Source organism: Erinaceus europaeus, chromosome 7 (genome assembly GCF_950295315.1).
Source record: "Erinaceus europaeus chromosome 7, mEriEur2.1, whole genome shotgun sequence".
Classification (NCBI taxonomy): Eukaryota; Metazoa; Chordata; class Mammalia; order Eulipotyphla; family Erinaceidae; genus Erinaceus; species Erinaceus europaeus.
The window spans coordinates 101,787,070-101,812,081 of record NC_080168.1 but is presented as its reverse complement, the minus strand read 5'-3'; the positions used below and the strand labels follow the sequence as shown (position 1 = coordinate 101,812,081).

The window sequence follows — 25,012 nt, the reverse complement described above, 5'->3', positions numbered from 1 at the left end:
ATAACACAGAGTAATGACCTTGTGAAGCTTGGTGTATTGGTGTGCTTCTCTAGTCATTTATAACCCACAAATACTGGCTGTGCTGCCTGAAGACAATTTAAAAAACAAGTAATATTTTTGCCACACAAATGATTGTGAAATTTAGTGTTTTTAGAAGCATAGTCTGATAAACTATCTGCCCCATTATTCCCCCAAACTCCTTTCTTTCTAAGCTAGTTTTGATTTTCTCCTGTCAAACAAGTGAAATAAAAACAAGAAAGTAGCCTTCCACTTCTTCCCACTCCCAAGACCCTGGTATCTTTAGTCTGTACAAATACAAAGGGGGGAAAAGAATCATATAAAATAATCTTTATCCATTGTCCAATGAAATATTTTTTAATTAGCATGTTAACATATTCTGTCAAGTTCCTTGACTTTTTAAATACCTCTGCCTTTTTATTTTATTATTTATTTATTCCCTTTTGTTGCCCTTGTTTTATTGTTGTAGTTATTGATGTTAATTGTTGGGTAGGACAGAGAGAAATGGAGAGAGGAGAGGAAGACAGGGAGAGAAAGATAGAGACCTGCAGACCTACTTCACCGCTTATGAAGCAACTCCCCTGCAGGTGGGGAGCTGGGGGCTTGAACCGGGATCCTTATACCGGTACTTGCACTTTGCGTCACCTGCGCTTAACCTGCTGCGCTACCACCTGACTCCCTGTTCCTTGATTTTTTTTAAGCAGCGTATTATCCTGTCAGCTTCCTCAAAAGCTAAGCTGGTCCCAAAGAAGGTCTTCATAGGGGCTGCTGCCAAGTCGACTTCCCTGTCTCAGTTGACACTGCTCCTTTGCTCTGTTCAAAATTAATAAAGCCAATCAGAAATGCACAAAGCCTGCATGGCCAATCATTCTTCTGCAGGCATTTGCCATCTCCTCTGTGGTCAGATAAATCACACTAAAGCTATTACTCCAATGGCCATAAATTAGGGGGCATGGCTGGCTGGCCCTCTCAAGGAAAAGGCAGAGTGAGATTTTTCCTGTACTCCCTACCCCCAGGCTCCTGGGCAGGGGGCTGGGGGTTGGCAAACCCAGATCTCTAGTTAGCTGTTGTCAGGGAATGGGGAGGTGGACTGTGAATTCATGTCTGCACCCAGCTGTTGACAGGGTGCTGCTCTGAGATGTCCTTGATCCCCCAAGTACGGGGTCTCCATCTGTGTGGCTGCACGAGGCTATTTACAGCCAAGTCTAGGTGGGTGATTGCTGGCATGGAAAACTCATTTCTCTGCCTGGCTTTTATTTACATTCTTATTAAGGAGTCTTTCACTCACATTGGAATGGCAGCGAGTGGCTTTGGGGAGCGCTTGTCCCCAAGCCAGGCAGGGTGCGAGCAAGGAACACTGGGCATGGACAAAGGCACCAGGGAAGCCCACAGCCTTGCAGAACCAGGTGGCTCTGGGGCTTCATTTCCCCCTCAGCTGGTTTCTGAAACTCTTACCTCCCTTCCCCTGCACCCCGCTTATCTTGTAAATGTGGAATATAAGAGTGAAACCCTAGGTGAAGGTCTCCCCCACTCCTCCTGCTGGGCCCCAGTTCAGCCCCCTGCCTACCAGACAGTGTAGACTCCCATCCAGGGGGTGGACTCTGCGGCAAGACTGTCAGGAGGGTGACTTCCGGTTGTTCTTTTGCTGGCACCACCTGGAGCCAAGCAGGCCGGCTGTGTGCCTGTGAGCCTGCGTGTCCCGAGGCCTGGGCACACATCTGGGATTCCTGATCATGCACATTCATGTCCCAGAGCAGTAAAACCTACAACTGCTTTCCTGAAGGCTGACCAAATTGAGGAATTTAAAAAAAGATGACAGGTTATAGTCTCCTTTCTGAGACTTGTGCAGAATCTTTAAAAAAACAAAAACTCCCCTTTCCTAAAATGGACAAACAGGAGTCTTGCTAGAGTGGGGATTCTGCCCGTTCTTTTGCGATGCAAATGATGCTTTATATTTTGTTTTGTGGTAGTGAGGCTTCACTGCTGCAGGCAGACATGTTCATGTAGGAGAAGAGCAGGGAAGACACCACAGCACAGAAGCTTCCCCCAGAGTGCTGGAGGCTGGACTTGAACCTGAGTATGGCTAGCCGAGCAGGTGAGCAGAGTCTCTCCCAGGCTCCGTGGTTTATTTCTTATAATTTACCCACTGTCTTTGCTAGCTTCTGAAGGAGAGGATGTCCTCTTTATAGTCCTTTCTTCTGCATATGGCCCCTATTCATTTAACATGTTTGCCATTGCCATCTTCTACCATTGTCTGGACTGATGACATCAACCTTTTCCTCCCTTTCTTCCAAAGAGTGAACTTCCCTTTTTCCCTCTTTCTTGACTCAAACTTTGGTCACTTACCTTAGAAGCCTGTCATTCTTCCACTCCTTCCTAACAAATTCTGCTGGGTTAGGTGGCACTGGGAAGAGGCCATCAGAGCAGTAACACTCACCCACTGTGCCACCCACATCCCTCAGGACTGTAGTCCAGACAAGTGCACTATTACGGTCTGCATTATGATCGATCCCCCTCCCCATTCATTTGTTGAAGACATAGCCCATACTACTCACAGTGTGCCTACATTTGGATAAATGGGCTTTAAGTAGTTAGGTAAGCTAAAAACAAAGTCAGCTGGGGCCTAGGAAACCTAGACACCAGGGACACCAGCATATAGGCAGAAGACTATGAAGGCATGGTGAGAAGGGATCCAGAGCTGAGCAAAAAGGCCTCAGGATTAAAACAAAACAAAACAAAACACCAACAAAAATCAGGCAACACCTTAATCTATGACTTGGTGCTTCAAGAACAGTGAGAAAATCCTTTTGGTTTTATGGCACTCATGCTGTGGTTAGCAAGCTGATGCAGGCACTAAGGAAGCCTGCCCACAACATTCTTAACATTCTTGTGACTCACTCTCTCCTGCCTTGGAAATGCTTTGTTTCCCAGTGGCTTTCACTTGGTACAACTTACCATTTGCTATGTACCAGTTTTTTTTTTTTTTTTTGTTTTTTTACCAGAGCACTGCTCAGCTCTGGCTTCTGGTGGTGCAGGGGATTGAACCTGGGACTTTGGAGCCTCAGGCATGAAAGTCTGTTTGCATTATGCTATAGGTATCTTGTTGTTTGATAAAAATCTACATCCAGTGAAATTTCTCTACTGATAAAAGCTTTTTTTAAAAACCCCTTCTGCTTGATTTTCAGATTTTTCCTGTGTACAGTTCCCAAGGAGACCTGGGCCAACATGTAATTTACCTAGTATACCTGATTTGTCATATGTGCAACTCAGGTTCAAGCATGACCTGAAGGAAGCTTTAGTGCTGTGATTTCTTTCTGTCTCTCTCTTTGTAGCTAAAAAAGTTAGCCTGAAGTGAGGAAGCCTCCATGAAGGAAAAATAAAGGGCACCTAATAAACTTGAATTTCAGAAAAACAGAAAATGAACTTTAAACTGTGTCTCAAATATTGCATAAGGCATTTATCTAAAATTCAGATTGGGGCAGGGGTAGACAGCATAATGGTTATGCAGAGACTCTCATTCCTGATGCTCCAAAGCCCCAGGTTCAATCCCCTGTACCACCATAAGCCAGAGCTAAGCAGTGCTCTGGTAATAAATAAAATTCAGGGTTAACTCTATAGATGTTCACATTTTTTATTTGCTAAATCTGCCCTTGTTGTTTCAGTGAAGTGTGTCCTTCATAGCTTTACACAGTGGTTCTCACATTAGAATCAACTGGAGAACGCTTTAAAATAACTGATGCCTGGGCCCCTCTCTGAATGTAGACCCTAAATTATTTTAATTTATAGGGTATGTGTTGGTGTGGGGAGAGGTGTGTTCAGATGACCCAATATATTTTTGTATGTATTTCTCATACAAATTCGATCTTCCAGTTTCTGACTCATAGACCCTGCACTTGTCCTAGGAAGTGTGAGTGCAGAGGTGTCTGTCATTAATTTAATGAAGGGAACTTGAGGGCAGATACCTGAAGATGGAGGTTAATTGCCAGGGAAAGCAAGTGGTGGGACTGGTCCAGCCATTTGATTTCTTGAGAAGGAAGAATGGGTAGAGGTTGAGTTGGTGACTTCAGTGAATTCACCAATCATGACTTTGCAATGAAGCCTCCATTAACACCCCAGAGCGCTTTCACACACTGCCTTGCCTGGTCCCCATGCTCCAGGAGTCCAGACAAAAGCTCCTTTGTTAAGGACCTCACCCCATGTTTCTTTTCATGGGGATGTTGATTCATATTCTTTAGTAGTGTTTGTAAGAAATTGATCTAGTGAGGCTGTGAACTGCTCTGGCAAATTAATTGAACCTGAGAAAGGTTTCTGGGAACCTCTGATTTAAAGCCAGTTGGTCAGATAACAACCTGGGTTTGTTACTGACCCCTAGGACCAGGAAAAGCACTGTGAGAAGCACCATTTTGTAGCCAGTTGGTGTGAAATAGAGGTGGAATGCCCAGGACTAGTGACCAGAGTCTGATGTGGAGGAACCTCTTGGGTGACTAAGACTAAGCCCATAATTTTTAGAACTGCCACTCTCTGGATAGGTAGAGTCAGAGCTGAGTTGAATTCTCAGATGTCCTGCTGGTGTATAAAGAACTGCTTGTTAGTAGTAAATTGACCACATGCTAGAAGTGGGCCCAGGTACCCAGTGCACCCAGTGCAAAATTAAATTCTAACTCATTGAATTCTGAGGACTAGAGGCTGGTTGCTCACCTGGTAGAGCACACACTACTGTGTGCTAGGGTTTGAGCCCCTGGCTATGTAAAGAAGCAGCTTCATTAATGGTGCAGTAGTGCTGTTTCCTTTTCATTCTCACACTCATCCTCTCATTCTCTACAGGAGAGGGATGGCGATGGGGATGGGGGTGTCTATGAACAGCAGCGTTGTGTAGGTGCAAAGCTGTCACAAAGCCCTGGTGACAGAAAAATAAAAATTTGGAGGGCTACTGCATTGTTAGATTTAAACTTTATTAAGTATAAATTCTTTGGTCTTTGTCCTGAAACCAAAGAAAGGAAAGAAAAGAAAATGCCATTTCATCACTCTTCTTATTGCTGAGCCCAGAAGCAAAGGTCAAGTAGATCACAGAAAAATGTCCTGTTAGTATGTGAAATGGTCTTCTTATTTCAGGTCAGCTGAGCCCATAAACAGAGATGTCAAGAACTATAATATTGATACCACTGCAGCAAATGACTCTTCATCCTAATGCTTCAGGTTTTGTAATAAACTGTGCAGCTGGGCACCCTGTCAAGATTTACCTTTTACTATTACCTTTATTACAGGTCAGTGCTCAAGAAAGTAGGACCTATTTTAAGCGTACTTCTAGTTCAAGAAAAATTTGAACTATAATTTTGTTCAGTTTTTACAGAGCCTGGGTAGTCTGCCCTTCAACTATTAATAGGCATATCTGGAGTGTTAAAAGTTAGCCTACTGATTACTGTTACCGAAAAAATTCAGAGAACGTTCAGGCACTAGTGTGTAATATTTCTGTGATAGTGTAGCATTTATTCTTTTTTGAGTTTGCTACTCAGTTTCACTCAGGGGAGTGGCCTCACAAGCGGTGAAGCAGGTCTGCAAGTGTCTGTCTTTCTCTCCCTTCTGTCTTCCCCTCCTCTATTTCTCTCTATCCTATCCAGCAACAATGACACCAGTAACAACAATAATAGCTACAAAATAAAAAACTAGCAAGGGCAACAAGAGGGATTAAATAAATAAATAAAAAAAATTTTAAATATATTTATTATTTTTTGTTGCTCTTGTTTAATTGAGGTAGTTATTGATGATGTTGTTGTTGTTGGACAGGACAGAAAGAAAGGGGGAGAGAAAGATAGACACCTGCAGACCTGCTTCACCACTGAAGTGACTCCCCTGAAGGTGGGGAGCAGGAGGCTTGAAACGGGATCCTTCTGCTGGTCCGGTCCTTGTGCTTTGTGCCACCTGCACTTAACTCACTGTGCTACCACTCAACTCCCCATAAATAAATATTTTGAAAAGAGACTTGACGAACTTTTTTTTTAGTGTTTTAATAATGATTAACAAGATTGTAGGACAAGAGGGGTACAATTCCACACATTTCCCACCACTAGAGTTCTGTATACTATCCTCTCCATTCCTCTGGGAGTATGGATCCAGGATCATTATGGGGTGCAGAAGGTGGAAGGTCTGGCTTCTGTAATTGCTTCTCTGATGAACATGGGCATTGGCAGGTCAATCCATACCCCCATCCTGATATAAACATTTTACAGCAAGTGCTAAGGAGGTGTTAGCACAGAGGTGGTTCAATGTAAAAAAAAAAAAAAAAAAAAAAACTTTGAATCTGAGGCTAGGGAGAGAGCATAATGACTATGCAAATAACTGTCATGACTGAGGCTCCAAGGTCTTGGGTTTGGTTCCCAACACTACCGTAGCCAGAGCTGAGTAGTGCCATGGAATGGAAAATAAAAACAAACAACAAAAACTTAAAGCTTGAAATCCTGACCTTGTTGCTACCATACCTTTGGACAACTATCTGAAACTTTTTTTTTAAATTAATATTTATTTATTCCCTTTTGTTGCCCTTGTTTTGTTGTAGTTATTGCTGTCATCATTGTTGGATAGGACAGAGAAATGGAGAGAGTAGGGGAAGACAGAGAGGGAGAGAGAAAAACACCTGCAGACCTGCTTCGCCACCTGTGAAGCGACTCCCCTGCAGGTGGGGAGCCGGGGGCTCGAACCGGGATCTTTATGTGGGTCCTTGTGTTTAGTGCCACGTGCGCTTAACCTGCTGCGCTACCACCCAACTCCGTTACCTGAAACTTTTATCCTTGTCTGGATAAGTGCTTTTGTATGCTAGACTTAGGGCCTCTGATACTATACTTCCATAGATGCGACCACAGAACTTTGTCAATTAACCAAAGTAATGCCAAGTCTGACAAGTATTTGTTTAGGAAAGATAGATGAGTCTTGATATAAAATTGGGAGCTTTGTGGCATGAACTTGACCAGTTTCTGTACTTTCCAGATCTGTTAGCTTTGAATGTCAGCAGACGTTAGTCTGCTATGGAGGGGATGAGGAGCAAGGGAAGGGAGCAGAAGTGGGGTGTCCCCCACCCTCACCAAGCCCCAGAGATCTCTATCTCTCTCTCTGACCTGTCTGGTACTTCCCTGGGAAAGGCTCCATTCTCAGAATTGGTCTTAACTTGCTCTGTTCTGTGGGAACATCTTTATTCCCAGGGCACTAATGTAAAACAAACAGTGACAGTTGTTTAACATGGTAGTTGTCATCTTAGTCATACCAGTAGAAGCTCATGAGAGACTGACGAGAATAAGACGTCCACAGATAGTGTCAACCTTAAAAAATAAAATACTCTGTTATTTTGCCAGTGAGATGAGTTTATTTGGGAATAGCAGCAGATTTACAATAAACTGTAGTGAACCTCAGGAAAGGGCAGTGGGCTTGTTTTTAGAGAAAAAAGGGAGAGAGTTGGGAGGGGTTATTCAGATCAAAAGTTCATTTGAGGAGATTGAAAATTCAGAGTGGCACTGGCAGCTCATGGGATAACAAAACCATCCTTATTCAGGGATATATAAGATAAGCTTCCTCTTGGAGAGTGCAAGGTCATCTTTTTAATTTTAAACATTTTACCAGTGACTTAATAGTTTAAGATTACAGGAGTATGGTTTTACACTGTACCACCAATATAGTTCTGTTCTTCCCACCACCATAGTCCTCACAAAGTCTGAAAGACACTTTGACTATTCTTTGCAGATTCATATACTTAATTCTACATATGAGTAAACCCACCCAGTAGTTGTTTTGCACGTCCTTAATTCACTAAGCATAGCCTCCTCCAGCTCCATCCCAAAAGCTACAATAACACCTTTTAAAATGCAGAGCAGTGTCCCATTGAATATATCCAGTTGTCTGTCTGTGGGCATTTAGGTTGCTTCCTTGGCTGTGCTTTAATAATGTAGTACATAGGGGTACATACATCCCTTCAAATTAAATATGCTTAACAGTAGTAATGCTGGACCCATAAACTGTTGCCATTCTTATTTATCATAGGACCCTCTGTACTGTTTTCCATAAGGGCCGCACCAGTTTGCACTGAACCAGCAGTGTTTCAAGGTTCCTTTCTGTTTCCACATCCACAACATTTGTCACTTCTGTTCTTGAAACAGTCCACAGGTATAAGGTGGAATCTCAGTGCGATGCTTCCCAGTTATCACTGGGACTTTACTGCTCCGGGATGAGTTTTTTCAGATAGGGACAGCGACACCACCACAGCACCAAACTGTGGTGGGAGCAAGGTTTGAACCTGAGTCATGAGCATGACAAAAGAAAGTACATTATCCAAGTGAGCTATTTTGCTGGCCCAAAATAGTTTTTTTTTTTTTTTTTGCCTCCAGGGTCATTGTTGGGGATCGGTGCCTGCAGTATAAATCCACTGACTTGACTAGTTTTTGCCTGAGCTTGACATGCAGGTGGAGCCAAGGTTTTGTCTTGGGAGATGGTGTCATAGTTGGAAAATGGACTAGAAATTGATCAGGAAAGAGAGTAACTCCCAAATATGGGAAAAGTATGTAAATATTGTAAACCCCATTGATTTACGACACAGGACCCTGTATAACCACTGCATCCCTGTAGGTCTGAGCTCACATTCTAGGCTTCACTAATTTCAAGACCGATCTTCCTTGAGTGGTAGAGTACGTTATAAAGTGACGCCACCAGTTGCTTCTGTTCTCCTTTGTCTAAGCTTATAGCTGACTTAATATTTCAAAGAAAAAGTCATTATTAGAGATGTATTAGCAATTTGAGCCCACGAAAATTAAGGATTTTAGCCATTCTTAATGTTTGCCACCAAGGTTATTGCTGGAAGGTTGGTGCCTGCATGACTCCACTGTTCCCACTAGCCATTTCTTTCCCTTCTAGACAGAGAACAAGAGATAGAAAGGGACTAAGAGAGGAGAGATACCATAGCTCTTCTCCCCCTGCATGAGCTCCTGTATAGTAGCCAGGGACCTCACACATGGCCTTTGGTGTGCTACACTGGGTAAGCCACCTTCTCAGCCTCAATGATTTTTCTTTTAGTTGAATCTTTACTCCAATTAACCGGATTTGAGAAAGCCCTAGTTTTGCCCAGTGAAGTCATCTAGTGACCATATGACAAATGGTGTGTAGCATAGTGTCACATGTGTAACCCTAGACATTTTTCAGATCATCCCAACTTGGGTCTCCTGCTCCCCAGAAAGCATAATGAGCTGGTTGATAAAGGTCTGAGAAACCAGGTTGATAACTCTGAATGACTAGAAATCCTGGTTTATGCTGGGGGAAAACTATGACTGTGGCTCATAGTTCAGCTTTAGGGAACATAAGTTAGGGGTTGGGATTTTGGTATTAAGTGTATAATTTCAGAGTCAGGAGAGAAAGGGAGGCTTCAGGGAGAGGATTAGAATGAGGAAGCAGAAAGTTCAGAGAAGGTGGATGAGACAGAGGGAAAAAGAAAAATGTACCAGGGCTTAGCACTGTGTACGGCATGTCTGCTGGATTTGGGGACAAAGAGGACAAAGGAGGGGATAAGAGTCCTCAGAAGCCTCTTAATTTTCTTTCAGTTGTTTGCCTTAAACTGTTTCCTGGGAGTAGGCCGGTAGCGCAGCCGCCGGTTAAGCGCACATGGCGCAAGGACCGGCGTAAAGAATCCGGTTCAAGTCCCTGGCTCCCCACCTGCAGGGGTGTTACTTCACAAGTGGTGAAGCAGGTCTGCAGGTGTCTTATCTTTCCCCCTCTCTCCTATCTAACAACGATGACATCAATAACAACAACAAGGGCAACAAAAGGGAAAATGAATAAAAATAAGAAAATAGTGTTTCCTAAAGAGGTGATTTTAGAGACTGCATATGTTGGAAACTTTCAGGTGCTAATTACATGGGCATTCTGATTTTTTTTTTTTTTAAAAGATTTAAAAACGGGCCAGGTGGTGGAACACCTGGTTTAGCGCTCACATTAGAGGGCACAAGGACCCAGGTTCAAGTCCCCACTTCCCACCTGCAGGGGAAAAGCTTCACAAGTGAAGCAGGGCTGCATGTGTCTCTCTGTCTCCCATCCCTCTTGATTTCTGGCTGTCTCTAGCCAATAAATATAGATAATACAAAAAAAAAGATTTAAAAACAGAACTGGCATAATAGCTCACTTGAATAGTGTGCATGAACCAGGTTCGAGCCTAGCCCCCACCACATGAAGGAAGCTTTGGTGCTGTGTCTCTTTCTCCACCTTTGTCTTTCTATTTGTTTGAAAAAACTAATCCAGAGCAGTGAAGCCCTGAATCCCCCACCCCCTCCAGAAAAAAAGGAGAGAGAGTTTACCAGGTAAGGAGTGTGCCTAGCCATAAGTGTGGCCCAGGATCAAACCCTGGCACACAGAAGCTGCCATGGCTGTTCTTCCTCTTCTTGCCTGATACATATACATATATTGGATATATGGAGACCTAGAAATTCTTGCATGTGTGCAGGGCACAGGGGAACTAGGACTAGTTTTTTTTTTTTTTTTTTTTTTTTTAATTCTAGCTGACTTTAAGGCTCTAGAAAACCAGAAAGTCTAGAGTTGTAAATTGTTGTAGAGTTGTAAATTGTTTTACAAGAAACTGAAGGTATGCTTTAAATCTTATGAAAACCTTGCCTGCAATGTCACCAAGAGGGCAACAAAGTCCTTCTTCAGAAGGTCCTCTTCACAAGGAGGTATCTAACAAGTGCATGGATAAGACACTCCTGAAGCGCCCCTTGTACAGTAGAAACCAACACAGACTGCATTAGAAATCTAAGAGGCTTGCCTTGAGCCTACAGCTCCTGCAGTGGGAAAAAGCACAGAGGTGATATGTAACACCCACTCCACAGAAATCTGAGTCACTGTAGAAACCCCTACTCTGATTTTGCTCTTCAGGGCTCAACCACTAGGAGTCTGTGATGGAGAAGGAGGAAAGGACTTAGAACAAGTAATCCTAACTGACACCTTTGCTCATTGGCATTGTCTCTCCAGGGTATCGGCAGGGAATTGGTGGAAGTTTTGCCAGCTTCGAAGCCTACTCTGTCCACACCCAGGAAGAAATACTGAGTCATAGCCACAGTTACCGCTCCTGGTCTCTCCTAACCAGAAAGACTGTCTGGGAAAATTTGGGAGTTGCCTGAAGTGGGCCCTCCTCCCTGTCCTACCCAGACAGGAGCTCCGCCTGCCACACTGCTTGGCCACCAGGAACACTCAGAAGTTGTGTAACCCAGAAACTCTTGGACTGAGAGGTGGGTGGGCATAGCTTGGCAACTTCTGACAAAGGCAGTAGCCCAGATTGGCCTGCACACATGGGGTCTGGGTTAGCATGAGTCAGCATCATGAATAAAGAACAGTATGGCTACAAAGCTGCTTCTCCCACTATATTCAGACAGGAATTCTAATTTTTTTTTTTTTTTTTTTACTAGAGCTCTGGTTTATGATGGTGGCAGGGAATAGACCTGGGACTTCAGAGCCTCAGGCATGAGAGTCTTTTTGTATAACCACATCATACTATCTACCCCCACCTAGGAAATCTAATTTGTAGCCTCACATATACTGAATACAGCCTTCAATCCACATGGCCAGGGGACCTTACCAGAACATGTGATGCTTTGCTGCTGCATCTGACAGCTTGGCTTACAGGGTACTTGAACAGAGAATACATCGTGTGGCTTTCTTTTTCTGCAATTACACCAGTGGCACCCAACCAGAATATGTAGTGCACACTCTCACCTGACATGGCCCTTTAAACAATGAGCTATGTACAACCTGGGTCCTTTCTTAATCTGTCAGGGCACAGAAGCTAACTTATAGCCCCACCTCCTGCTGCTTACAATACCTAGTCTGTATCAGCTAGTATGCAGCTAATCTATGCAATGGAAAACCTTAACCAATACCCTCACTTGGACAAGGAGGCAAGCCATCAGCTTCATCTGGCTGTTTTTGGTCAGCAGTACACCATACCCTCACCCCATGATCTAAAAGCTCTAATAGAGGCACTGATCAAACACAGTCCCTAATAGTAAATGCAAAGACATCATCAATAGATGAACCCAGAAGCCCAAGCTTTGCTGTTTGGTGAAAAATGACCTTCACAAAGCTATCCCTGCAAAGTCTAGATGAAACAAAAACATCACGAACCATCAACAATAATGTGTTACTCAAAATAACTAATAAAACACCAGCAACTGATCCAAAAGTAATAGATATCTGTGGGCTGTAAATACAAATAATTCAAAATAATCCTAAAAAAAAAAACAACTAAGTTAACTAGAAGAAGCCATCAGAAATCCTAGAGCAAAAAATTCAATAAAGAGCTTGAAAAGCAGACTTGGCCATGCAGAAGACTCAGTGACCCCAAAGTTGGGCAATTTGAAATTATCCAGTTGAGGAAGAAAAAGAGTAAAGAAAACCAGCAGTACTTGTAGGACACAATGAAAAGAGGCAATATTGTGGGAATGTAGAAGAAAAAGGATAGGAAATATATTAAAAGAAATAAAATACTGAGAGCTTTGCAAGATGAAGTGTAGAATTGTTCTCTATCTTCATGAAGTCCAAAAGACTCCAAGAAATGTAAAATTTGCATAGGAATACACCTAGATATATTATAAACTATGAAATTGCTTGACAGTTTTAAAAGTAGCAAGAGAAAAAGATGTTACATATGTTGACCTGAAAATCCACGAGTCCATTATAAAGGCAAGACAAGGTTATCTGTCATAGGAAAATCACAATTCAGGGTATACAGATTCAGGTTGAAAATGTGCCCCAAGGAGTGACAAAGTAAGGACCTTTATGAGAAGTAAATGGCTTAAAAAAATAGTTGACTACTTTTAACAAGTTTGAACTATTTTTAAACTATATATAATGGATTACTGATTCTCTAGCTAGAAAGAAAAAGGGATTGACTCCTAGTTAAAAAATCAATAATTATTAGTTATCAGGTTTTTATGACCTTTTATAATAACTTCTCAAACAGCTGTTTGCCTCCTGATTTCTTCAAAAATGATAATATAGCTTGCAGATCCCTGGCTCAGTTCTAACAAGACAGGTAATTCAATTTCTCTGTAACTACTCCAGTATAAACATTAAACTTGGACGCAGAGGACAATTTTTCCTAACACAAGGAGAATTCCATGAGACAGTAATAGAGAAGATTGGCCGAACTGAAAGTTAGTCCTTTAAAATGATGAACAGAAATGGACAAAGCTGTAAGTAGACTAAGAGAAAAGGACCAGCATAGAGCCATTCCAACTGATGACAGTTGAGAAAAAGAACAGCTACCCAAGTAGAGAAAGCTGATAAAACATTGTCAGCTCTAATCAAGTTTAGTAAAAGTTACAAAATCTAAAACATACAAAAATCAGTAGTGTTTCCACACACTAGGGACTAATGTCAAAAAGGGGAACAGTCCATTTATAGTAGCATCAAACACTACTTACGGTGTGGAAGAGAAAGCTGATGGGGTGAGGCATGTTTCTTACCGTGAGTGCAGCCTAGACTTGAGTCCTAGCACCCATGAAAAGTGCCACAATACTGGAGTTCTGTCTGGATGAAAAAGTGACCCCGGTCCCCACCTGTGGGGGAAGGAGAGGGAAACTTCGTAAGTGGTGAAGCAAGTCTACAGGTGCCTGTCACTCTGTCATTATCTAAAACAAACAAAGTGACCCAAAGCAGTGGAATTGGGAATGGGCAAACACTTCATACACCCCACCTGCAGCGGAGTCAATTCTAGGGGAAAAAGTAAAGAAGTAGCCCCCGGCTCCCCACCTGCAGGGGAGTCGCTTCACAAGCAGTGAAGCAGGTCTGCAGGTGTCTGTCTTTCCCTTCTCTCTCCCCTATCCAACAACAACAAGAATAAAACAATAAAGGCAACAAAAGGGAGTAAATAAATATTTAGAAAGAAAAAAGTGAAGACCATACTACCAAAAAACATCTATAGATTCACTACAACCCCTATAATATAATAATATAAAAGTTTGAAAACATAAATCAATGGAACAAAACTGAAGGCCACACTAGTTCTTTATGTGCAAGAAAGGTTTAAGCTCAGGCCCATGGTGTCTTATTTTATTTAGTGATTTAATATCGATTTACAAAATTACATGTCAACAGGGGTGTAAATCCATTCCATTCCCACCACCAGGGCTCTGGATCTTCAGCCATCATCTCTACAACTATTTCTCTACAATTAAACATAATTGCCTCATTTTTCTTCCTGATCCAATCTTCTCTTCCCCTCCGAGCCACTCATGACAATATTACCACCTCCATATGTCCCTCTCCTTTTCCTTCTCTCTCTGGGTGCTGATGAAACTGAAGTTCAGAGCCCTCTTATCATCTTCCATCACTTCTCCTAAGCTGGGAGTATGGATCAGTGTGGTTTTGGGGATGCTGAAGGTAGGAGGTCTGGTTTCTGCATTCTGTAATTGCTTCTTCACTGGATGTGGGTGTTGGCAGGTCAAGCTATACCTTCCCCAGTGGGCCAGAGCTCTGGAGAGGTGAGGTTCCAGAACACACTGGTGGGGTCATCTGCATCTTGGTATCTGGAAAGTGGCAGGACATAAATTGAGACAAAATGGTTAATGAATAGGAACCAAAAACATGAGATATGGGAATTTAGGGTAGAAGAAAGCTAGAAAGTCCATCTTAGGCATGTTCCTGGGGGCACACAGTTATGATAGTTTGCTTGAGTATGATAGCCTGAAGCTGGATATAAATATTGTCTGAGAAAGTGGTGTCAGAGTAGAGAAAAGGGCTAGAAAGTTGGCTTATGGGAGTGAGTAGCTCCCATTCTTGAAAAAAATCTGTGGATACAGTTAACTATTTACCTCCATCCACCTGACCCAGGGCGCGTGCGTGCGTGCGTGCGTGCGTGTGTGTGTGTGTGTGTGTGTGTGTATTTAGCACCAGAGCCTGTATAGCCTCTGAGTATTGCTCCGAGCTTGCAGCTCATGGCCACATCTGGGAACACTGCAGGCTGTGCTTATTTCAGGACCAGTCTTCCTCAAGTGGCAGGGCAGGATACCTCAATCTCCCTTTGGAGACTGGGGCTATCCCTGCTGTCACTGTTTTATGATGAGGACAAGGTCACACCTTGAGGGCCCACAAGAGGGCTTATGATGATATTCCTGATGTGAGTGACCAGAGGTGTTGGGAGAGAAGGATCCATTAAAGGTCTAGGCCCATTATATTTTTGTGTAGGAGTTCAAGGATTCCCTAACTAGGGCCCCAGATGATGAATGAGGTGGTGGGCTGTTGACCAAAAGGGCCATTATTAAGTGGGCCAGTCTCGTGCCCTTATCCAACTTTTGTACTCTACTCTTTAACCTTAGTCTTTCTCCCAATTGTTTAAGCATTGAGTGTCATTTGTTGAACCCAACCAGAATTAGGTTTTTGGTGCTTGTCTTCTTTGGGCCTTTCTGCTAGGCTGCCCAACTAGTTTGATCTAAGTCTGATCGGTTAGAGAATTTATGATGTACTCTTAAGGCATTTCAACTATTAGTGAGTGAGCGCTTTAATTTTGAGTTATATAATTGCCCCTTGCTTATTGATAAATTTACATCTGTACCCAGTAGCTTAAACCACAGCTTATATCTGGTATCTGTTACTTAGTTAAATGATGTGGATGTAGATAGTCCTATGTGTTAGGGAAGATCTCACCAGATTTGAGGAGTTGCTGCGAGGTTGACCTCTTAGGCTTGGTAGCTCTGGTTACAGTCCACAGTAAGAATTCAATAGTAGTGGGAGTCGGGCAGTAGCGCAGCAGGTTAAGTACAGGTGGCTCAAAGCATGAGGACCGGCGTAAGGATCCCAGTTCTAGCCTCTGGCTCCCCACCTGTAGGGGAGTCGCTTCACAGGCGGTGAAGCAGGTCTGCAGGTGTCTGTCTTTCTCTCCTCCTCTCTCCTATCCAACAACGAAGACATCAATAACAACAATAATAACTACAACAATAAAACAACAAGGGCAACAAAAAGGGAAAATTAATATTTAAAAATTAAAAAAAAGAATTCAATAGCAGTATGATGTGGGGTGGCAACACTAATAGCAATTTGGCTGAAGTCAACAGAGGTGGTGTGGCAGTAAGGAATCCTAGAGAAGAAATATCAAGAAGTAGACCCATGGTGTCTTTTCCTTGGTTTCTCTGTATATCTGAAATAGGCAGCCTGAAGTAGTGATGCCTTGGTGACAAAACAAAAACTGAATGCTAAGATATAAACCAAAGTGGGGGCCAAGTGGTGGCACACTCAGTTGAGCACACACATTACCAAGTGCAAGGACCTGGGTTTTCCTTGAGTGTCCTATTAATTAAAATAGGGGAAAAGGGGGGGTGATAAAATTCATAGTGTTGGCATCAATGATAACCCTGATGTCAAAACAAACAGAAATGAATATATGACAAAATAAAAATACTTCAGGGAGAAAAGATGGTCTTTTTGAGTGGTGCTGGAGAAGGTTATTCACATGTGAAAGAATAAAGCTAGTGGTCCACGAGGTGGTGCAATATCGATAAAGCACTGAACTCTCAAGCATGAGGACTGAGTTCAGTCCCCGGCAGCACATGTACCAGAGTGCTGACTGGTTTTTTCCTTCTCCTCCTATCTTTCTCATTAATACATAAAATCTTAAAAAAAAATGAAGCTAGACTTCTGCCTTCCATTACTTACAGAAAATAACTGAAACAATGAAAATCCTGGAGAAAGCATAGGAGAAATGTTCTTTGACATGGTCTTGGTGATAATTTTTAAAATAAGCAAGTGGGACCACATCAAAGAAAAGAGTTTATGCACAAAGTAGCAGTATAACCTACAGAATGGAAAAGTATGTAGTGTTTATACAACTTGTAAGCAAAACACCAAATAAACCAAATGATCAAACATTCTGAAATAAGGAAATACATGAAAGGCCAACAGGTACATAAACAGATGTTCAATATCATTAGTCATTAGAAAAATGTAAATGAAAACCAACCGAAGATACTGCCTTAAGCCAGTTAAGAAGGCTATTATAAAAAATATTGGCAAGGAAAAAAGGGAGCCTTTGTGAACTAGTAAACTAGTAGAGCTACTATGGAAAACAGTGTAGAATGTCTTTAAACAATTGAAAAGAGAATTATGATCAATTTTACTTCTAGGAATATCTCCAAAGGACACCACCTAACCCAAAAAAAGAAATGTGCATCCCCATGCTCACAGCACTATTATTCACAGTTACCAAGACATGAAAACAACGTAAGTGTCCACTGCTGGATAACAGATTAGGAAGCTGTGGTATATGATGACTAAAAAAAAAAAAAAGAAACTTATACAACTTGTAGTTACATGGATGGGCCTTAAAAGTATTATCTTAAGACTAATACTATATACTTTCATTTATGTGAAAAAAAATTTTTTTGTAAAGGCAAAAACACAAAAAGAGATAAGCGCTTGGGTTACCAGAGGAGATAGTGGATTTAGGGAGAATTGGAAGAAGATCATCAAAAGTGCAAAGACAAAGAAAACTTGCCAGTTACAGTAAAATAAGTACTAGGGAATATAATGCAGGGTGCTAATTATAGTGAACATAACTCCTAGAATGAAAAGCTAATGTAAATTCTAAGCTCTCAGAAAACATCCCCCCCTTTTTAAAATTTCATTAATTTATTTTAATGAGAGCTAGAGAGAGAAACCAGAGCACTGCTCAGCGGTGGTTTGTGGTAGTGCTAGAGATTAAATTTGAGACCTTGGACTGTCAAGCAGGAAAGTCTCTTGCATGACCACTGGATTAGCCCTCTGGATGACTCCTTAAATTTCAGGAATGGTGATGCGAAGCGCAAGGACTGGCGTTAAGGATCCTGGTTCAAGCCCCTGGCTCCCTACCTGCTGGGGAGTCGCTTCACAGGCAGTGAAGTAGGTCTGCAGGTGTCTGTCTTTCCTCCTCCATTTCACTCTGTCCTATCTAACAACGATGACATCAGTAACTACAACAACAATAAAAGGAAGAAGGGCAGCAAAAGAGAAAATAAATATAAAATAAAATAAAAAATTTCAGGAATGGATTGAACTCTAGGCAGTCATGCACCCAGTAAAGCACACATACCACTCACAAGCACCTGGTTCAATCACCACCTGCAGGACGTGAGGGGGAAGCTTCACAAGTTGTGGAACAGTGCTGCAGCAGTCTTTATTTTTGTTTCCTTATCTCCTGTTTATATAAAAAATGTTTACCTGAGAGGAGTGGTAAAGGGACCCAGATCTCAAGTATACAGTGCAGGGCATAATGAAATAATGCATTTTATTATTTTAAAAAATAATCTTTGTCTTATTACTGGAGTGCAGCAAATAATGGCTAAGTTCCTCAGAAAATTATGGTGGCACATTATGTAACTGAAGTCTTAATTTTTATTTACTAGTGTTTATGATCATGATTGACTTTCTCATTTCATATTAAGCCACATTTTAGTGAATTAAATCTTAGGAAGCTTCTAAACACTTTAAAACATATTTTATGTTAGATCTGTGACTTAACTGCTAATTTAAGAATGAAATAATCCTTGGATGGGCAGTGGAGAAACAAGCAGTCATCTCTTCCTAAAGAGTAAGTATTCAGCCAAGGGCTGGAGATGAAATAGACTGGCCACATTGGGAAAAGTTTGCTCTTTGGACTTCTTTGAAGCAGTTCTTAGGTAAGCATTATAATATCTCATCTATAAACGATGGTCTATTTTCAAGGATAAAGATGCTAGTAATGATAGCACTTTCCTCTTATTTTGAGAACCACAGTTAATTCTCCTTTAAATTTTATAGTCTAATTGGTAGGCCTGGCAAATGTCCCCTGATTTGTGTTTGGGGCTCTCAGGACTCAATTCTTTGATTTTTATTTTATTTTATTTAGGACAATAAGTAGAAATTTCACAGTTCTCCAGTACCTCTGAGTGACTAAGGTCACTATTTCTTTAAAGTAGAGATGTCTGACAACTAGAAACATTCTAGTTATAGTTACGGGGTGTGAAATGACTTGGTTTGGAGCATTTTGCTGTTACTTCGATTTATTTTCACCTTTCTTCCCATCCCACAACAGGGCTTTCTGAATGAGTTCATTTCCTTTTACTTTCTAGTGATAAAATGTGCAAATTAAGTGTTCAACAAAGAGCAAAAGAGAAGCCTCAGAGGAGTATAGTCCTCTGTGTCTACATTCAGACCTTCCAAAGGCCTATCTCCAGTTCCCTTGAGGACCACTGCAGAGGACCCTGTCCCGTGCTTGGTCATACTCTGAACCTTTTCCAGGCAGCCTCAGTGGACCAATAAAGCAAAGGCCAATAAAGCTGGATGGAAAAAATCCCAACACAAGTGAAAGAGATTAAAATATAAAGATGTACTGAGAGAACAGCAATCTTTTCAGGCTCTTAATGATAGAAAAAAAATCAATTTAAAAGGCAGATGAATTACTAGGATTATATTATTATTTTACCTGGCCATGTAATTGAAAGGAAAAATATAGTTTAAAAGAGGTCTCGGGGGCTGGCTTACCAGGTGAGTGCACAGACCACCCTGTGTGGAAACTTGGATTTGAGCCCCTGGCCATCCCGTGGGAAGCTCCATGAGTAGTGAAGCAGTGCTCTGACATCACTCTTACTCCTCTTGTTTCTTTCTCCCTACCTTTCACCCTTTATTTGAAAACAAATAAAAGTAGTCCACTGCGAGTGGTAGAATCACGCAGGCATAAAGTCTTAGTAAAGCTCTGGTGACAAGAAAACAATGCTCTTAACAGTCTGGAGAACTCTCGGAAGGCTAGAAATGGACCTACCCTATGACCCTGCAATTCCTCTCCTGGGGATATATCCTAAGGAACCCAACACATCCATCCAAAAAGATCTGTGTACACATATGTTCTTGGCAGCACAATTTGTAATAGCCAAAACCTGGAAGCAACCCAGGTGTCCAATAACAGATGAGTGGCTGAGCACGTTGTGGTATATATACACAATGGAATACTACTCAGCTGTAAAAAATGGTGACTTCACTGTTTTCAGCCGATCTTGGATGGACCTTGAAAAATTGATGTTAAGTGAAATAAGTCAGAAACAGAAGGATGAATATGGGATGATCTAACTCTCAGGCAGAAGTTGAAAAACAAGATCAGAAAGGAAAACACAAGTAGAACCCGAAATGGAATTGACATATCGCACCAAAGTCAAAGACTCTGGGGTGGGTGGGTGGGGAGAATACAGGTCCATGAAGGATGATAAATGACATAGTGGGGGTTGTATTGTTAAATGGGAAACTGGGGAATGTTATGCATGTACAAACTATTGTATTTACTGTTGAATGTAAAACATTAATTCCCCAATAAAAAAAAAAAATGCTCCCTGCCCACTCAGTTGAACACAACAAGCAACAGTCATGGAAACCATAGAATCACTTGATTTTGTCAGTGGTCATAAATGATTCCAGATGGAGTGGTCTTACCAGCAGTGAGGAGTTAAAAACCTGAGTTTCTTCTTTCTAGGCTCAAGAGTCCCAACACACATCATTTCCTGACTGGCTTCTGCCCATTATTAGCTACAGGAAGCAGAAGCACAGGTGTGGAAGATAAAGTGATGGCCACACCAGGAGATCAGTAAGTTTGTCTCTGCATTATTGCTTTAAGTTGGTTTTCTCCATTCAAGTCTCCCATCTAGAGGAGGATTTCCTATGTTACAAATACACTTTTTCAATGCCACCCCCTTGTTATTTTATATTACTAACCACTTTACTCTTAAATCTTCCCTAGGTTCTCAGTACATTGTTGCATATTATTATGCAACAGATGGCTCAAAGTAGTAGCTAGAAACAAAACGAAGAAGTGGAGCAATGGCTAGAGCCATGGAGTTGAAAGCATGGAGTCCTGCACTGTATCACATGTGCCAGAGTCTCTCTCTCTCTTTTGTCTCATGCGAATAAATCAATCAGTCTCAAAATGACATATTTATTTGTCATGATTCTGGGGGTCAGGAATTTGGGCAGAGCTCAGTATGGGTTGCTCCATTCTGCAATACCTGCACAGCTGAGAGCTGGCTGAGACGCCTCCAAGTGGGGTTTGATAATAAGATACCTTCATTCTCTGCCTCTGGCAGGCTGTGTCCTCCCTTGTGGGCTTGCATCACTCAGTAATCTGGTCTGGCATTTGCAGGGTGGCTGTCTTCCAAGAGAAAAAGCAGGTGGCACAAGGACCCGAGAGAGTTTGGTTTGGAATTCTTAGGTCCAAGGGGTAGGAAATAAATTCCACGTCTTAATGGGGAAAAGGAGCACTGTGAGTAGTCATCTTTGGAGACAGCATGCCTCAGTTCCAAGAGCTAATCTGATAAGCCAAGTACTGCTCCTCAGACAATGCTAAAAGACTGGCCACTTGGTTTTGGCTTTACTTTTAAATACATTTTTATTAAAACAAAGAATTTGCATTCTTTGATACCTTCCCCACCTATGAAAGTTACTTTTCTCATATTGTTAAGAATGATTTTTCTCTCTGAATTCTCTGTCTACATATATAATATTGATCACAGTTCTTCCAGGGGCATTGCTGAAAATATGCACTCTTAAAAATTCTTTAAATTATCTTTATTGGATAAAGACAGTCAGAAATCAACAGGGAAGGAGGAGATAGACACCTGCAGTACTACACCACTTGCAAAGCTTTCCCTCTGCAAGTGGGGGTTCAAGGGCTTGAACCTGGGTCCTTGTGCATTGTAACATGTGCTCAACCAGGTGCACCACCACCTGGCCCCTTGAAATGTTTAGTCTTTATTTACTACTACCCCTGTGAAGACGTAGCATTGACATTCTTTTTTTGATTTTGAGTCTGTTTACAGTTGATATCACACATCAGACCATGATAATCTCCCACTGTTGCATTACCTGATAATGAAGAACTTCAAAGTGAAAAGAAATGACACAAACAAAAGTTTTACTAAAGTTATCCTATATACATAGATACACATATTTTATTTTTAAATAGCATTGAATATAATATATATATATATATATATATATATATATATATATATATATATTTCTTTAGCGTTATCCAGGGAACATTGCACCTAAGTTTCAAAGCACACAAAATAGATCCCCTTTACTAGGCTGTTTTCATTTGGAGGATGCAAAAGTCAGTGTTTCACAATGACAAAGCATAAAAGTACATCTGAAACCATTTCCAGGCAGATTCCTCTCATCCACTGTATGGAGGATACTTTTGGAAACCCAGACCATGGCATATTCCTTACTAACCTCCACTGTGGGCTTCCCTGGGTCTCCAGAAGAAACAAAACCAAGGCAAAACAGGAGTAAGAAAGTAACCGCAGAATTCCCCTAAAACAAATACTGTGGAGTATGGGGAGAGTGGAGGACACAAAGTCCTTCAAGTAGATCACAGTGGAAACCAACAGCACAATTACAGCCGCATTTGGTGGCTACCTAGTCACTACATGTATAAAACTTCATCTAAGACGCAGAGGAAAAATTAGAGCTATTTACACAGACAACATTGTGGACTGAAGAGAGCAGTACTCCCTAGACTTGCACTCACACCTGGCAAATAGCCGTCACAGTGCTCACACAGAGGCAAGTTAGACTGTTCCTGTAGTGTCCTTTGAGGGGGAAAAAAAACAAACCCATATACATACCACATCACCCACATAAATCCAAAGCTTGCTCAAGCAGGGCTGGAGTGTACAGGCTGTACCATTTCTCTGTAATCAAGCTCCCAAAAATTCCAACTGTGTCCTATGGCTAGAGACTGTTTTACAATTTGCTCAAATCTGGTAACTTTTAGTGTCAGCCTGGTTGGTCTTTGCATAGACAGTTATTCTGAGTTTTCTCAGGGTGCCCCTAAATCACTGAAAACTTATTTCTTTTTAACCTTTCTTATCTATCTACTGGATAGAGATAGCCAGAAATCTAGAGAGAAGGAGGAGGTAAAGAGGGAGACGAGGCCAGGAGTTGTACACCTGGCTAAGCACACATAGTACCGAACAGCACAGGGACCCTGCAAGGATCTGGGTTTGAGCCCCTGGCTCCCTACCTGCAGGAGGGATGCTTCACAAGCAGCAAAGCAGGTCTGTGGGTATCTCTCTCTTCTCTAACTCCACCTGCCACCTCTCAATTCCTCTCTGTCCTATCCAATAAAATGGAATCTAGGAGCAGTGGATTTGTAGTGCTGGTACTGAGCCCCAGAGATAACCTTGGAGGTAAAGAGGGAGAGAGAGAGAGAGAAAGAGAGAGAGACAGAGAGAGACAGAGAGAGAGAGAGAGAGAGAGAGCTGAAGCACTGCTTCACCACTCCTGAAGACTTCCCCCTGCAGCTAGGTTCTGGGGGCTTGAATCTGGGTCTTGCACATTGTAACATGTACTCAACCAGGTGCACCACCACCTGGCCCCCTGCACAGATGTTTTCTACATACTTAGCACAGCCAAGAGTACCAAAGGTGGGTCCTGGCAACTGGTTGAAAGCCAGGTAGGCTGCAGAATGAGACTCGGGAGGAGTGGGGTCCAGCCACCGAAGCCTCTGGCATCAGGAGATGATGCTGAGTCCTGGCTGCAGCCTGATGAGCGGATGATGCAATTCTGTATCCTTTCACCAGAGAAAATTCCTCCTCCTCAGCCCCTCGGCTGGAAGCACCTGCCTCTGTTCTCCATAAGAATCTATGGGAGACCTTCCCTGCTGTTTTCACTTAGATCAGCTGGAGCTCACCCCCTAGGGGCCCTCACCAAGCATGGGGTGCTGTGGTTGAGTTCACCTGCTAAAAGCTGTTCTAAGACCACAGCTCGTGAGTTAGGGCACAGGGCCAGTCCCCACCCCCTCCCCATGAGCCCTGAGGTTTGACCCCTGTCCCTTACAGCATGAAGCAGGCTGGTGGTCAGAAAGTAGAACAGGGTCAGTGAATAGCCCTGTGGCTGCAGATAAGGTTCACAAGCCCTGGGTCCAAGCCCCAGTGAGAACTCTGCTGAAAGATAACATCAAGTACTTCTACTCTTGTTCAGTCCCTGACCCTCACAGTATGAAGGAGAGATGTGTGGTCAAAAAGCAGAGCAGGGCAGGAGGGTAGGTGAACGGTTCCTGGGAAGCTGTCTCACCTCACACTCCCCAGGCCCTGGCATTGATCCTAGGTCTCCTGACTGTATGAAAATTTCACTCATTTGAGTCTTGACTGTTCACACCTGAGCAGAGAGCCAAGCAGTTGGAAAACCGTGGTAGGGTGGGAAGGTGGGTGACTAGCCCCAATGGAAATACACTTGCCTCTCATGCCCCAGGTCCTGAGATCAATCCTCTCCAGGAACTCTAATAATGTAATTTTCACTCTTGAGCCATTATACCTGGGCAGAGAGTCAAGTAGGGAAAAGACCTCATAGAGAGGGTGGGTGAATAGCCAGGTGAAAGAGCTCTTGTCTCTCATGCCCCAGGCCCTGTGATCAAGCCTCCTCAGGAGCTCTGCTTACACTGTGAAATTTTCACTCTCCTTAGACCTTCACACTGGAGGAGAGACTTAATAGGCAAAATGCAGCCAAGGAGGGGGGGTTGGAGGAATTGCCCCATGGAAGTGCACTCACCTCACACACCTCAGGTTCTACCCTAGCAGGTGCGGGGATAGAAGATGAAGGGGCTGGGTGTCAATGCTCACATTACCATGCCTAAGGACCCGGGTTTGAGCACCCACTCCCCACCTGAAGGGTGTAAAGCTTCATAAGCAGTGACACAGGTCTGCAGGTGCCTATCTTTCTCCCTCTCTACCACCCCTTTCCCTCTCAATTTTTTTTTTAAATTGATTCCCATCAATTTTTTTTTTAAAGGAAAAAAATAGCACAAGGACGGGCGTAAGGATCCTGGTTCGAGCCCCTGGCTCCCTACCTGCAGCCCCTGGCTCTCTACCTTCACTTCATAAGCGGTGAAGCAGGTCTGCAGGTGTCTATCTTTCTCTCTCCCTCTGTCTTCCCCTCCTCTCTCTGTCCTATGCAACAGCGACAACAACAACAACAATAA

The 25,012-nt window shown here is 42.5% G+C and overlaps 1 protein-coding gene and 1 long non-coding RNA gene across 2 annotated transcripts in view; one reads left to right on the top strand and one right to left on the bottom strand.

The window, feature by feature from the left end:
• Positions 1-1,979: 1,979 nt before the first annotated feature.
• LOC107522205 (uncharacterized) lies at positions 1,980-20,958 on the top strand. The gene is made up of 3 exons (XR_009550790.1): positions 1,980-2,113; positions 20,507-20,617; positions 20,771-20,958. It is a non-coding gene; the product is annotated as an uncharacterized LOC107522205 (long non-coding RNA).
• Positions 14,073-25,012, bottom strand: part of PPM1H (protein phosphatase, Mg2+/Mn2+ dependent 1H) — a 320,464-nt gene continuing 309,524 nt past the window's right edge. Inside the window, exon 10 of the mRNA XM_060195008.1 lies at positions 14,073-14,564. Coding sequence (XP_060050991.1) covers positions 14,480-14,564 — 85 coding nt within the window. The 3' untranslated portion in view covers positions 14,073-14,479. The remainder of the gene's footprint in view (positions 14,565-25,012) is intronic.